At 40.0% G+C, this 14,604-nt stretch overlaps 1 protein-coding gene across 1 annotated transcript; it reads right to left on the bottom strand.

The window, feature by feature from the left end:
* Window positions 1–9,046: 9,046 nt before the first annotated feature.
* On the bottom strand, window positions 9,047–10,216 carry LOC149255514 (uncharacterized). The gene has a single exon (XM_089455064.1). It carries the CDS (start codon window positions 10,214–10,216, stop codon window positions 9,047–9,049), a length of 1,170 nt encoding a protein of 389 aa, XP_089311190.1.
* Window positions 10,217–14,604: the final 4,388 nt, after the last annotated feature.

The following is a 14,604-nucleotide window of genomic DNA, read 5'->3' as shown; positions in this document are numbered from 1 at the left end:
ATTTTATTCATTGTAAGATAGCCAAGGAATTGAATTGCTTCTTATATCCAGCACCAGAGTGCCAAGTGATGGTTGCAAGTGGAGGAACCATAAATTTCTCTGGAAAGTGCCATAATATCAAGCTATCCATGGGAGAATGTGTATTAAATAGCCCAATGCTTTCCATTCCAATGGGTGGTTCTGATGTTGTACTAGGAGTCCAATGGCTACAATCCTTTGGTACAATAGCTTTTAATTTTCAAGAACTTTTCATGCAATTTTCTTCAAAAGGAAAGGAAGTTGAATTAAGGGGTATCATAGGGAAACCAAGAAAAATAATCAGTTCTAATGGAATGACAAAGCTTCTAAAGAAAGAACGATGAGGCATAATTGCACAATTATGTTCACTAGAGGTTCCCACATCGAAATCATTTATTTCTCCAGATCTCCAAAAAGTCTTGGACAATCATTCCAAGGTATTTGAGACTCCCAAAGGCCTCCCACCTATTCCTGATCATGATCATGCTATTCATTTGATTCCAAGAAGTGTTTCTCCAAACATCAGGCCTTACAGATATCCCTACGACCAAAAGACTGAAATTGAACGTATGGTTGCAGAAATTCTAGAGGCTGGTATAATTCAACCTAGTCAAAGTTTTTTCTCTACTCTAGTAGTATTGGTTCACAAGAAGGATGGATCATGGCACGTGTCCAGATTATAGGGAGCTCAACAAGCTCACTATTAAAGATAAATTTCTCATTCATGTCATTGATGAATTATTGGATGAATTGCATGGATCAATTTACTTCACCAAGTTGGATCTTCGTTCAAGATATCATAAAATCAAATGAAGATTGAAGACATTCTGAAAACAGCATTTAGAACTCATGAGGGTCATTACGAATTTTTGGTCATGCCTTTTGGCCTTACCAATGCACCTTCTACATTTCAAGGTTTTATGAATTCCATTTTCAAACCCTTCCTTAGAAAATTTTTGTTAATATTTTTTGATGATATACTAATCTACAACAAGTCTTGGAAGAATCATGTTCAACATGTTGACAGGGTGCTCAAACTATTGGAGGAGAAACAATTATATGCAAAAAGTTCCAAATGTTTCTTTGGAGTACAAGAGGTGGAATATCTGGGTCATTTTGTATCTCATGAAGGTGTTAAGGTAGACCCTAGCAAAATTAAAACCATTAAGGAATGGAAAGTTCCCACATCCATAAAGCATCTGCGAGGATTTCTCGGGTTGAGAGGCTATTATCGTAAGTTTGTTAAGAATTATGGGAGAATAGCAACACCTATAACAACATTATTGAAGAAAGATGCATTTTCATGGACTCCAGAAGCAAAAAAGGCCTTTGAACATCTTAAAGAGGCAATGTGCCAAGCACTGATCTTAGCTACACTAGACTTCACAAAAACCTTTATTATGGAATATGATGCCTCAAGAAATGGAATTGGTGTTGTTTAAATGCAAGAATAAAGACCCATTGCTTTCGAAAGTCGTCCAATCAAAGGAAAGTATTTACGCAAAGCTATTTAGGAGAAGGAAATGTTGGCAATACTACATGCACTTAAGAAATTGCGACCCTACCTAATGGAAAGACACTTCAAGGTAAAAACAGATCATAATAGTCTTAAATACTTTTTATAATATCTTCAGAAGAGCAGCAAAAAAGGGTCACAAAGATGTTGGGTTATGACTTTGAAATCATCTACAAAAAAGGGAAGCAAAATGTTGTGGCAAATGCACTCTCTAGAAAGGATGAAGATGTGGAAGCATTTCTTTGTGCCATTTCTATTATCCAACCAGATTGGATAAATGAAGCAAGGGATGAATGGAAGAATGATAAAGAAGTGTGGGCATTCATTCAAAAGATACAAGAAGATCTTACTACATATTATACATTTAGCTGGAAAAATGATTCATTTTGGTACAAGATCGGTTATACCTATGTAAGAATTCCCAACTCAAACAAAAGATTCTTAGGGAATTGCACTCCTCTCCCTTAGGAGGGCACTCAGGATTTCTAAAAACTTACCATAGGGTTAAGAAGGATTTTTTTTGGATGGCCCTAAATCGAATATTCAAAAGTTTATGGCAGAGTGTTTGGTTTGCCAACAAAATAAAGTTGAAACAATTAAGACCCCAGGTTTATTACAGTATTTATCCATTCCAAGCCAACATTGGGAGGAGGTTTCAATGGATTTTATCACAGGTTTACCCAAGTCCGAAGGAAAGACTGTTATCATGGTGGTAGTTGACAGACTTACCAAGTATGCACACTTTTGTGCATTATCTCATCCATTTAAAGCGAGTACAGTTTCTACTGCATTTATGGAAACAAGTCAAAAGCTACATGGAAACCCAAAGATTATTGTAAGCGACAGAGATCCCATTTTCACTGGAAATTTTTGGGCAGAATTATTTTCTTGTCTTGGTACTCAGTTAGCTCATAACTCATCTTATCATCCTCAATCTGATGGGCAGACTGAGATAGTAAACACATGTTTGGAAGGATATCTTCATTGCTTTGTATCTAATAAACAAACACAAAGGGGCAAATGGTTGCCTCGGGCTGAATGGTGGTATAACACTTCCTTCCATACTGCAACAAAAATGACCCCATTTATGGCATTTTATGGATATCATCCACCATCCATCACATCATATTTAAGAGAAAATTCTAAGGTTCAAGCAGTGGAAGATCACATCGAGCATCAACAACAAGTTCTCCAACTCTTAAAGGATAACCTCACCTTGGCGTAGAATAGAATGAAACAACAGGCAGATCAAAATCGCAGCGAAGGAAGTTTTGATGTAGGTGATTGGGTATTCCTACGGCTATAACCATATAAACAAATATCCCTCAAGCAAGCTAACAAGGATAATAAATTATCACCAAAGTATTATGGTCTGTACAAGGTGTTGCAAAAGATAGGTACTATGGCATACAAATTAGATCTTCCTACAACGTCCCTAGTGCACCCAGTTTTCCATGTTTCATGCTTAAAGAAGATTATAGGTGACAAGCTCCCAGTTCAAAAATATTGCCATAAATTGATGAGGAAGGTGCACCAAACTTAAGGATGAGTGGGTTTTGCAAAATTCATCTCCTCCAATCTTTTAGTTAAAACAACAATTTGATTTTAGAGGTCATTCAAAGTAGGATCAATGGAGGTATATCCTGGTGGAACCTGCCATAGCTTCAAGTTTCATGCCTACTCCAAAGATTCTTGCAAGGAATTAATCTTTTGTTGCATTAAAGGTATTCTCGTTAAGGGAAATATAGCCTGAATAAACCATTTGTTTAGCTAATATGTAAATAGGATGAGTTAATTTTTCCACAACACCTTTAAACCTCTGCATACAGTCCCATGCAAACTCACCTTCTCTCTGCCTAATATATCGTAGCTCAGTTAAACTATGTTTCTTTGTCTAAGGCACTTTAAATTCCTTGATAAATTCCTCTTTTAGTCTATCCATAGTCATATTTTGAATAGTTGGCGTGAATTTTTTTTATGATTTAAGAGCTTTGGCTCACAATGTAGTTCAAAACTCAACTGATTTAGCTGCATTTGGAGTCCCTCTAGAGTTCTAGATGGCCTCACATAAATACCAATGTTGTTCTACATCCTCGTCCCTTTAACCATACAACTTAGGGTGGCAAGTGAAATAACCCACTATGTTGCCAACCATTGGAATAGAACTAGAAGAAAATAAAAAAAACTCCTTATGAAGAAGGTTGAGAAATATTTTCCAAATTCTATTGATTACTACTAGAAGAATTGCTATCTGCAACTACCTTTTGAAACTTTAGAGTTTTAACAATCTTTGTAAATAACCTTACTAGATTATAATAGAGCACTGGGGGAAGGGATGAAGAAGAATTGGCCATGCTACTACCTTGAAAAACATTGATTTCGAAGGACAGATAATCCTCTTGAAATAGCCTTCGCATCATGAAATGAAAATCTTCATATGCATGGGTACTAGGATTAGTGTATACAATCTATGGGTTGGGTGTCTGGGCTTCACCTGGTTCCTGATAAATGTTATCACCTTGACTCGATTCTCATGTTTCACCTCCTCTAGCTTCTCTTCCTCCACTAGAGCTTGCATCTCCTCTCAATTATCCCTCTGCAACTATGTTTTGGTCAACACTTCTCCTATTTGCTTCAACTCCCTTCTCCTCCTTCAAATCTCTCACATCTTTCGCCCCCTCCACTCCTATTATATGTGTGTCCTTTTAGTTGCCCTGAAAGACGCGTAATTTTATTCGTCCAAAAGAAAGAACAAAATCATATTTTGTATATGAAAAACATATTCAGGGAATAAGCCTCACGACAAAGAGAAGAATCAGACATTGGCACAAATAAAAAACCAGTACCCCCAGTGGAGATAATAAAAAACAATAAGATGATCCCAAGGGTCCACCTAAAAACCCTGCTAAGCAGAAAACTATGGGGCCAAAACCCCCAAATACAAACGAACCGAGAACAGCCCAAAAATTAACAAACAGGTTGCAATGGTCTGCATACATAACCCATGAGGTACAAAATATTACAAGGTAAAAAACCCAAAGATGGAAAATAAAGATACCACAAAGCGATCCCATATCAAACGCGTGAGTAGAAGCTACGAACAATGTGAAAGCGATGACAAGGTCTCCCATCAACGGAGCCATAAGAAATGCCAAAGACAGGAATCAGTAGACCCAACCTAAGGAGTGGCACCAACACAAACCTACAATAAAACGCGAAATGGAAATGGAGCACCTCAATGAAGACCCATCATCCAACATGTAATAGAGGTCGACGAAACACCAGTAAAAGTGATGACAACAGAAGAGCCCGATTGTTGAGTATCTTTTCATTGATGTCAAAGTAGGTGCAAGATGTCAAAGCGAGTGCATGATGTCAAAGCGGGTGCAAGATGTCACAACAAGTGTAGGATGTTGTCATTGACGTCCTTGGTATGCTAGTATGCATGAATGAGATGATGTAGTGATGAAACACTAGCTCTAGGGTTTGCATGCCTTGGAAGGTGAGCACACCCTGCAACTGTTGGAGATTTTTAAAGATGTAGATCACTAAATTTACCTTGGAGATCCTCACAATTGGATTCTATTTGTTATGTCAATTTTGTTTATATATGGAGCACTTCGTGGGCCCTCACAGTTTGAGAAATATGCTTAGTCGAAGATGAAGCCCCGTCCTAGTGGTCGAGATCCCCAGCAATAGATGATTGGGAAAAATCTCTTTGGATCCAAAGTTAATGGTGTGGTAGAATATATTTATCTAAAAATCATAAGTCCTTTGGTAAGAATTAAATTAAAATTCACTTGTGGAAGGATTCAAAAATAACAATTACCATTGGGCTTTTGACACCAAAGGTTTTTGGGTTCCAAAATTTAAATTTTTCCCTCCAAAAAAAGTTTGGCTGCCTCTCATGAAAAAAACTATAAAAGGAGACATTTCTAGCTTTGCCTCACATGTATCTAGCGTAGATCTCTAAAAGTTCCTGTGGCCTTGAGGAGTGACGAGAAGGAAAATTTTGCAAGGGTTTTCGATTGGTTTTTGGCTTTACTCTTTTGGGATTTCGCTGATTTTTTTTACAGGGTTTTCAATGGCTATTCCTGTGGACAAATTATGTTCTATATCTTGTTTACACTTCAAATAAAGATCCTTCTTGATGGACAAGTTCAAGGTTCTAAGTGAGGAAAAATGCGTACTGTTTTAGGGCTAATTTTTTACAGTACCGAGGTTCATGAAATGTATTTTGAATCAGACACTTTGCAAGCAAATTTTGCAGACAATGTGAAGCGGATTTGGAAGACTCCTACTAAAGCACATTTTTGGCCATTAAAATAACCATGGTTAATTTTGGAAGGCATATTTTCTGAGTACATGAAACCATGAAACACATGATACTTGATTCAAGGATTTTTCTGTGGTTTATTTTTTTATCATTTTTTTCAGTATGAAAAAAGCGATATATTCAATCTCAAAAAAGTTACATTTGCTTCATTGCGAAGCTCCCAATACAACAACATTATTAGTAATAGTAACATGTGATGACCTATAGCCAACAGTCATACATACAATCATCTAAATAACTAGTCCATATACATAGCCCAGGGTATATATAATTTAGAAGATAACAGAAAAATCTAAAGATTCCAGAAAACTTCATGCAAGGTTGGTAATAGGAAAAAAGTATGGAATTCATAAATAGTGCAGATAGTACTAGTAGACAAAAATAGACAGAGAAGGTCCATCTGATAATCAACAAAGAAAAAAGTCAGGGTGACTAGTCTTATCCTGGTAGTGGCAGCGCCCTGGCCTCCATGCATGTGTCTCCCATCTTGATCTCAATGTGTAAACCATCCAGGTTGTCCAATAAGCCTTTCTTGGAGAGACCATCTGCAACATGATTGAACTCTCTACCAATATGTTGAATCGAAGAGAGATTTTGTGAATTCCAGAGAGATGTAATTTGTTGTAACCAACCTTGTAGTGAGGACTTGGATATAGTAGCATGGCCACGGACACAATCAATGATGATCTTGGAATCTCCAAATATGTGGATAGTAGGAATACTTAGGAAATTAGTGAACCAGAGTAGGCCCCATAATGTCATGGCCTCTGCCTTTGTATTAGTTCCTCTACCCGCACCCCAGTGAACATGAAATGCCTGCTCAGTTGAATATTGGATCAAGAAACCACATCCGTATCTACTGCTTTGTGATGCATCGTCAAAAAACCCAACTGGATATATGATCTCTAGGCATGTCTGTGATTTTTTGGATTTTTTAATGTCCATGTCAATTTGTAGTCCAGTGGAAAGTGTCATTCTAATTATCTCCGTCACCAAAACATTGTTTTATTTGTAGTTATTGAAGATAATGTTATTTCTCCACCTCCAGATCTCCCAAAATAAAATAGGAGGAATGTAGCACCAGGTGACATTCTGCTGACTCCACCATTCAAGGCAGTCAGAAATGCAGGTGAACTGTGAGAGTTGGAAACCAAAAATGGCAGCCATATTTTGCCAGATTTTAGAAGCAACAAGGCACGTAATGAACAAGTGTAAATTATCTTCTTTCGCACTCCTGCAAAGAACGCATATCCTAGGACCGGACCAATTTCTTTTCTGGAGGTTTTCCCATGTCAAATTTTTATTTCGCCAGACTAACCAGAGAAAAAGAGTGATTTTAGAAGGAATGTAAGAATTCCAGAATTTAAAAAACCAGCATACCTCAGGATGTATGGTGTCCCGACAGTAGAGAAAGTGATATGTATCTGCCACCATTATGTTGGTGCCCTTCATTTTTCCCCTCCATACAATCGAATCTCTTTCCACATCCCTATAGATTCCGACTAGTTGTCGTTGTGAGTCCCATCTCCTCAAATCATTTCCAAATGGGGCATTTGTTATGCCAAGTCAAAATGACTTGTTGCCAGAAGTAAATGCCATTGTTGTTTAGTCCATGGAGGGAAACCATGATTTTGTCAAGATCATCAAGACCCCAGATGTAATCTTGTCCAATGGCAATGTGGTGACCAGAACCAATTTCCAAGAGAGGAGTGATAGAAAATAGTGGCAAACTTCTGTAAGGTTGCGCAAGATAGTTGAGCCGGTGTTACAGCCAATACACCCTCTACGCAGCCAAACCACGAAGTCGATGTCCTTCAAATACTTATGCTTGATGATTAAACTCCAGGTGCCATCGCCAAAGATCCCTCGCCATAAAGATTTGAGCAGAAGAGCATAGCCGAATCTCTTCAAATTCAAAATGCCCCAGCCACCCAGGCACTTTGGCATGGAGATGTGATCTAGTTTGGTGAGATGATATTTATGCTTTTGTCGCATACCGAACCAGATGAAGTTAGCTATGATCCCATTTAGTTTTTTGATGATGGTGATAGGCAGATGGAATAAGTGTGCCTAGTACATGCCCATCTGAGTAATCACAGCTTGTGTTAAAGTGAAATGGCCTCCCATGGAAAGGCATCTAAATTCCCAGCCCGAAATTTTCTAATAGAATCTGTCAACAAGCCACTGCCAGTCTAGGATCTTGTAATTACATGGCTTAATATGGAAACCGAGATATTTCATACCTCCAATCATATGCTCAGAAGCGACCCCAAACAACCTTGTAATGTAGTCAATAATTTCCATATCGCATTGATCATGTACAATAGAGGATTTACTTTGATTCATTATAAGACCAGATGCATTCCCAAATTTAGTGAAAATATGGAAAAGGTGTAACCAAGCAAACCTGTTGAGGATCCCCATGATGAGCATGTCGTCGACAAAAAAACTGTGGGAGATCTGAATATTTCTGCCAATGTGAAGTGGATGAAAATGGCCCTCGGCAGCAACATTTGTAATGTGTAGGCTCAATCTGTCCATAGCCAGAATAAAAAGGAGGGGTGATAGAGAGCAACCCTGTCAAAGTCCCCTCCCGACCTTGAAGTAGGTCATTGGGTATCCATTTATAATCACAACAAATTGAACATTGGATACACATGCCATGATCCACTCAGCAGCACAGGATTGTATACCCACTTTGTGGAGAACCAATCGCAAATAACCCCAATCCAGACAGTCAAAGGCTTTTTTAAGGTCCACTTTCATGATACTGCATTTAATTTCTTTGTGTGGATAGAATGCAGACATTCCTGTGCGATTGCAACAGCGTCATGAATTTGTTGATTTTTTAGAAAACCGAATTGCTGAGGAGAGATGAACGAGGAGAGGATGAGCCGCATACGATTTGCAATGGTCTTGGAGATAATCTTGTAGACAAGATTACAGAGAGATATAGGGTGAAAGTCCAAGAAAGTATGGGAAAGTGGCTTCTTCGGAATCAATGCAATATAAGTGGAGTTTAAATGGGGATGAATATAACCCAAAACATGAGATTCCTCAACCATGTTCACAAGATCTGATTGAAAGAGGTCGAAGAAATGAGTGAAAAGTTTGACGGCCCAGCCGTCAAGGCCAGGACACTTGTCACCTTTGAAAGTTTTGAAAACTTCCAATAATTATGCCGTCGTGATAGGCTGGAAGAGAGCCTGATTTGCATCAGCATTGAACATGGTGGGGAAGTGTTGAATCCCCCAGATTTGATCCTCTAGGCAGTCCAGTGTTCTTTGACTGTAAGCTTGTTGAAAGTGGGAGACAGCAGCCTGACTAATATCCTTCTGTGTTTGGTATTTGTTTCCATTTGAGTCAAATATCTCCCATATAGAGTTTGTCCGACGCCTGTAATTAGCATATCTGTGGAAAAATTTGGTATTCCAGTCACCATCCCGGATCCAGATTGCTCTGATTTTTAATCTCCATGTAATCTCCTTGATGTGAAGCAGTTTTTGCCTTTGTGATTCCAATACATGTATGCGGCTTCGAATTTCATCAGGGAGAGAATGTTCTGATAAGTGGGGGCGGATCTCCAGGAGTTCCTTTGTAATAGAAGCGAGTTCTTTGTTCATATGCCACCTCTTCCTTTTCTCCCATTGCTTTGTCTCCTTCCGCAGGACCCCAAGCTTATCAAGAATGTGCCCCATATGGGAGGAGCTCTGAATCCCATCTCTGCGCCATACATCTTTAACAAGGTCAATATATGTGGGATCCTCCAGCCAAACCCGGTTAAATTTGAAGGGCAAGACACCATTGTACTCATCCCGTTTCCAGTGGAGTGCAATAGGCTGATGGTCAGATATGTGGCAACTAATTACTTCAGAGGAAACCATCTCGAGCCTCTCAATGATCTGTTCATGCAAAAGAAAGCGATCAAGTCGCTTTGCAATGTAACCCACGCCCGACCTCCCATTGTCCCAAGTAGGAATAATAGTGGAGGGACAGATATCCACCAGATTGTGTTCCAGTATTATATCCTTAAACCAGTCTGCCATGACATCAACCCTTCTAGTGCAACCCCAGTTCTCATGCGAACCAACAGTGCAATTAAGATCTCTTGCAATGACAAGGGAAGAAAGATCGAGTAACTCTATCTCAATCAGATGTTGCCAAAAATTATCTCGATCACAGTAGTGAGCATATACATTAAGGATATGGATTTTGCCCATGAGGCCACAAATATGACCGACAAGGAGAATCCCTACAAAACAGGAGAAAGCCCTGACCTTGACCCATCGAGGATCCCATATAGCGACTAGGACACCCGAGAGCCCGTGTGCATCTTTGGAAGCCATATGCTAGTCCAGAAGCATTCTTCTATAATAGACCAAAATCATCTACCATAATAGTTTTTGGGAGGCTTGCATAAAGTTTTCTTTTTGGGCTTACTCTTCTTTTTAAGCATGGGTTCTGGTTGGAATGTAATTACATTTTGCAAATGGTTTTGAAGAAGGTCTAATACACAATTAAAAGATTGATATCTGGAAGGTGTTGAATAGTAATTCGTTGACTACAACCTCGTGTAGGTCTTTGGAAGATTGTCATCACATATTCCTACGTCCCAAGTTAACAAATCCAGGCATTGCTTAACTGTATGGTTCACATTACAGCCTTGAGCCTCATTCTATAATCTATGATCTTGCATACTTTGTGAAAAGATTTATGCTTTGTGATCTCACTCTTCTCACTCAATGGCATATTGATCCCACTTAGTGGCATCGATTTATCTCTGTGCATTGTGGAAAATCTACAGTGACTTCACTATGTCTTTGTGCTGGCTCGAGCATCATTTTGTTGTCTCTATGCGGTGACTCTAACATCGTATTGCATTGTAGTGAATTCAGTGGCAAAGGGCCCCTGTTCCTCTTAGATCACATGTTTGTCTTATGGTCTATTTGGTGGAGTTTTCTATGGACAGCTTTTGTTAAACATGGATTTTCTAGATGTACAACTCCTTTCTCGCCCTAGACTACCTTTACAGGGATTTTTTTTCTTCATGTGATGAGGGACCTGGTTTTTTTACAAGTTTCTGTCTTTTATATCATGAACGGTGTTGAATGGTTCTGTTACTCTCTGGGTATGAATAGCATGTTCCCTCTCAGTTTTATTCATTCGGAATTCATTCACATTCTGATGTTATTTACTATCGCGATATACATCCTTTTCTGTATCTTCATGACTCGTACTCCTCCCTTGTCCAAGTGCTCAAATGCCTTTCGGGACTAAAATTTTTGAGCTTGTTTGTCCATGAGTCTCTTTCGGGGATGGTTCTTGCCTGTAACCAAATAGCTTTCACTCGCTCTAGCATCGGTGGATAAACTCTTTCATTATCTCTCGGTTATGCAAATATTTTGGTTTCCACATTTGTAATAGATGGTAGACTTGCATGAGTTGTTGTTGTTGTTTCTACTATGAAGATCTTTAGTCCTCTCTTGTCACATGCGTTGTGGCAAGGGATTTTTCTGTTTGTCTTTCCTGTTTCTCTGTTTTTCGTCTGGCTTTGGCTCTGTATTGGCATGAACTTCTCGGCGTCAGAATCCTGTATATTTCGGCGGTTTTCAATTTCTATGGGATGGTGGGTGGTAATTTCTCTCGGGTTGGTCTTGGATCTACCGCCATTAAATTTTACTTGTCATCCGACCTTGATGTCAATGTGATTTGGGATCCTCGTACTCCAACCCATACCTGGTTTCCTATTTTTATATTTCGTGCACCACTTTTTATCTTGTTTTGGATTGTGCACCATCGACGGTACTTTCCTTATGCTTGATGTGGGTTTTATTCTCTGTACGCCTTACATCCTTGTGGAGTGTGATTTGTATGATCCCTATATTTCTTTGATACATATCCTATTTATTTACATCTACCACTCTAACACTCCCTTTCCTCTTGATGCGGCAAACTTATATTTTCATTGTATTGGTCTCGTTTATTCTTTCCATACTAGGGTTATGGACGTGTTGGAATCTGACAAGTCAGCCCATGAGGCATTCATACGTGCCACCATGGATGCTAAGTCACATTTATTTCAAACATCCGGGGTGGATCGACGAGTTGGCACACGGTCTCTGGACGCTTGGCACACTATTCCAGGAGAAGTTCCCATGCCAGATGGTTTGCATGCGGCCCTCAATTTGCATGGTGTCAATCACACAGGTTTTGAACGGTGATCCAGGGATCGGCAACATTCTATTAGGACTAGCACCCCGCCACCTGCTCTGGTTTTTTAACATGAAGTGTTGATTGACCATATAACCAGTTTACAGAAGTGTGCTCTCGTCGATCGGTGGCATTTTACAAAGCTAAGTGATGCTGAGATGCATATCTGGGTGGATAAAAATGGAAAACCATACTGGGTTACATGCCGACTATGGTGCGATTGTTGCGGAGTTGGTACAGCTTCCATTTTCTCAGCCAGGATGAACTTATGAAAATTAAGGCCATTCTGTGGATAAATGGCAGAAGTTTCTTGGCGCTTCACTCCTGGTACTTTGGGTTTAATCCTCTTAAAGACACGCCACAGAACAAGCTTATTTGGCTTAAGCTACTCGAGTTTCATGTAGAATTCTACACAAAGCAGGTCTTCATGGATATCAGAAATGCCATCGGTAAGTTTGTTTATGTTGATCCGCGGTGTTTGGGGGCTCTGGATAAAAGATTCGCCTGGATTTTGATTGAGTAGGAATATCGAGGTGGCTTTCCGGATCAAATCAAATTCCATTGGGGGGAGACTCACTTGTCACAACGTCTGTATTTCTGGGGAGTACCCTCCAGGTGTTTAAACTATCACTAAACTAGTCACCTTCTGGCTCATTTCCCTCACTGGCTGGGTGGTCTTCATCATTCACATGGCTGGAATTGTTTTGGTGTGTCGGAGCAGTCACAATATGGAGATGGTCCTCCCAGTCAAAATGGTGTGGCGCCTCAACATGGAAATGTCTCGCGGTGAAAATCAGGTATTCCACATGCCCCTTTTTCTATTCGTCCCCCTGTTAACAGATCCTCAAATTATGGCTCCTCGCCCATCACTGTTCCATCATCCCCTTTTTCCTCCGAGAAGTTTGACATCGCTGTTGAAAATATTCCATCCCTGCATATTCGAAATGCCCCTCCGGGATTAACTCCTCCCCATCATGACTTTCCGGGCCCTTATTCGTCACATGACATTCCCTCATCCTCACATATTACATTTGTACCTACTCCGTCACCCTCACGTTTTCCTCAATAGTCCCAGGGGCCTAGGCATAGCCTTACACCACCTAACTTGCCTTCCCCACAAATTCTATTGGTAGTGACTCGAACTTTCTTATTCAGAGAAAGACCTTGGATCTACACTCTCTCACTATACATAAAGCACCTAGCTCCTCTTCCCCCACATCAACCCTAAATTCGTCGAAAATGTCACTATCCAACGAAAGAAAAATCATGGCAGTCAACATTTCCGTGGGCGACCCAACCCTATCCCTCTTAATTACCCTATCAACTGATTCCTTGTTGAGGTTCCTATTGTTGATTTACCTTCTTCTCGGGCCCTTGGAGCACGGATGCCCACACATGGGTTGTCATGAATTTCATCCTATCTCTCAACATTAGAGGATTGGGGCTGCCCCAAAATTTGTGGCCCTCCAGCAACTTTTTCTCTCTGTTCGTCCTTACATCATTCTCCAACAGGAAACCATGCATTCGGTTCCTCATGTGATTCAATATTTCCGGAAAATGTTCCTGGAATGGCATATGGCTGCCACAACTACTGTTGGTCTATCAGGTGGTCTTGTGGCCCTATGGGACCCTCGATGGGTTAAGGTCAGGGCCTTTTCATGTTTTGTTGGTATTCTGCTTGAAGGACATATTCGTGGTCTGATGGGGCGCATCCATATTCTCAATATGTATGCCCCATATAGGGATAAGTTGGTTTCTGGGATAATTTGTTTTCATCAGGAATATTGGAGTTGGTATCCCTCATCATCATGGGGGACTTAAATTGTACAGTTGGCTTGAATGATGTCTGGGGACATTCCAGGAAAATCGACCCTTTGGCGGGGGTGATCCAAGATGCTATTATGGATCACAATTTTGTCAATATATGCCCTAAAAAGGTGGTTCCTACATGGGACAACAGGAGAGTGGGGATGGCATATGTTGCAAAGAGGTTGTACCATTTTTTTATTACATGAACAGGTGGTGGGGCACCTTGGAGATGTCCATGGTGAGGTTATCAATAATTTTTTATCTGATCACTCGCCCATTACTTTACAATTGAGGAGGGAGGATTTTAGATATGGGTTGCCTTTCAAGTTCAAACGGATATGGTTGGATGACCTGGATTTTAATGTATTGGTGTGTACTGTATGCACCCGTGATGGGGGTCGGGAATCATCTGCCATGGTGCACATCTTAGATAAACTAGAAATCTTGTAGGAATTTATAACGTAAGTTCCTCAGATAGAAAACCAAAGGACACCACTCACAAACAGATCACGGATCAATACACCAATATTCTTAACGTGGTTAAAACCCTCAAAGAAGGAAATAGTCCACGGCCTAAGCCAACGCGGCCACTTCAGGGAATTTATTAATAAAAGAAAGAAAATTTACATAAGCTTCTCTCATGAACGGTCACCCTACAAATTATCCTCCATGCTCTTTAAATAGAGGTCATGGACCAATTTGGTGTTAAGCCACG

The sequence above is a fragment of the Pinus tabuliformis genome, chromosome 7, assembly GCF_031772625.1.
Source record: "Pinus tabuliformis cultivar Carrire ecotype Pingquan chromosome 7, CPIR1, whole genome shotgun sequence".
NCBI lineage: Eukaryota > Viridiplantae > Streptophyta > Pinopsida > Pinales > Pinaceae > Pinus > Pinus tabuliformis.
The sequence above is the reverse complement of the archived record's forward strand: the minus strand, read 5'-3'. Positions and strand labels throughout refer to the sequence as shown.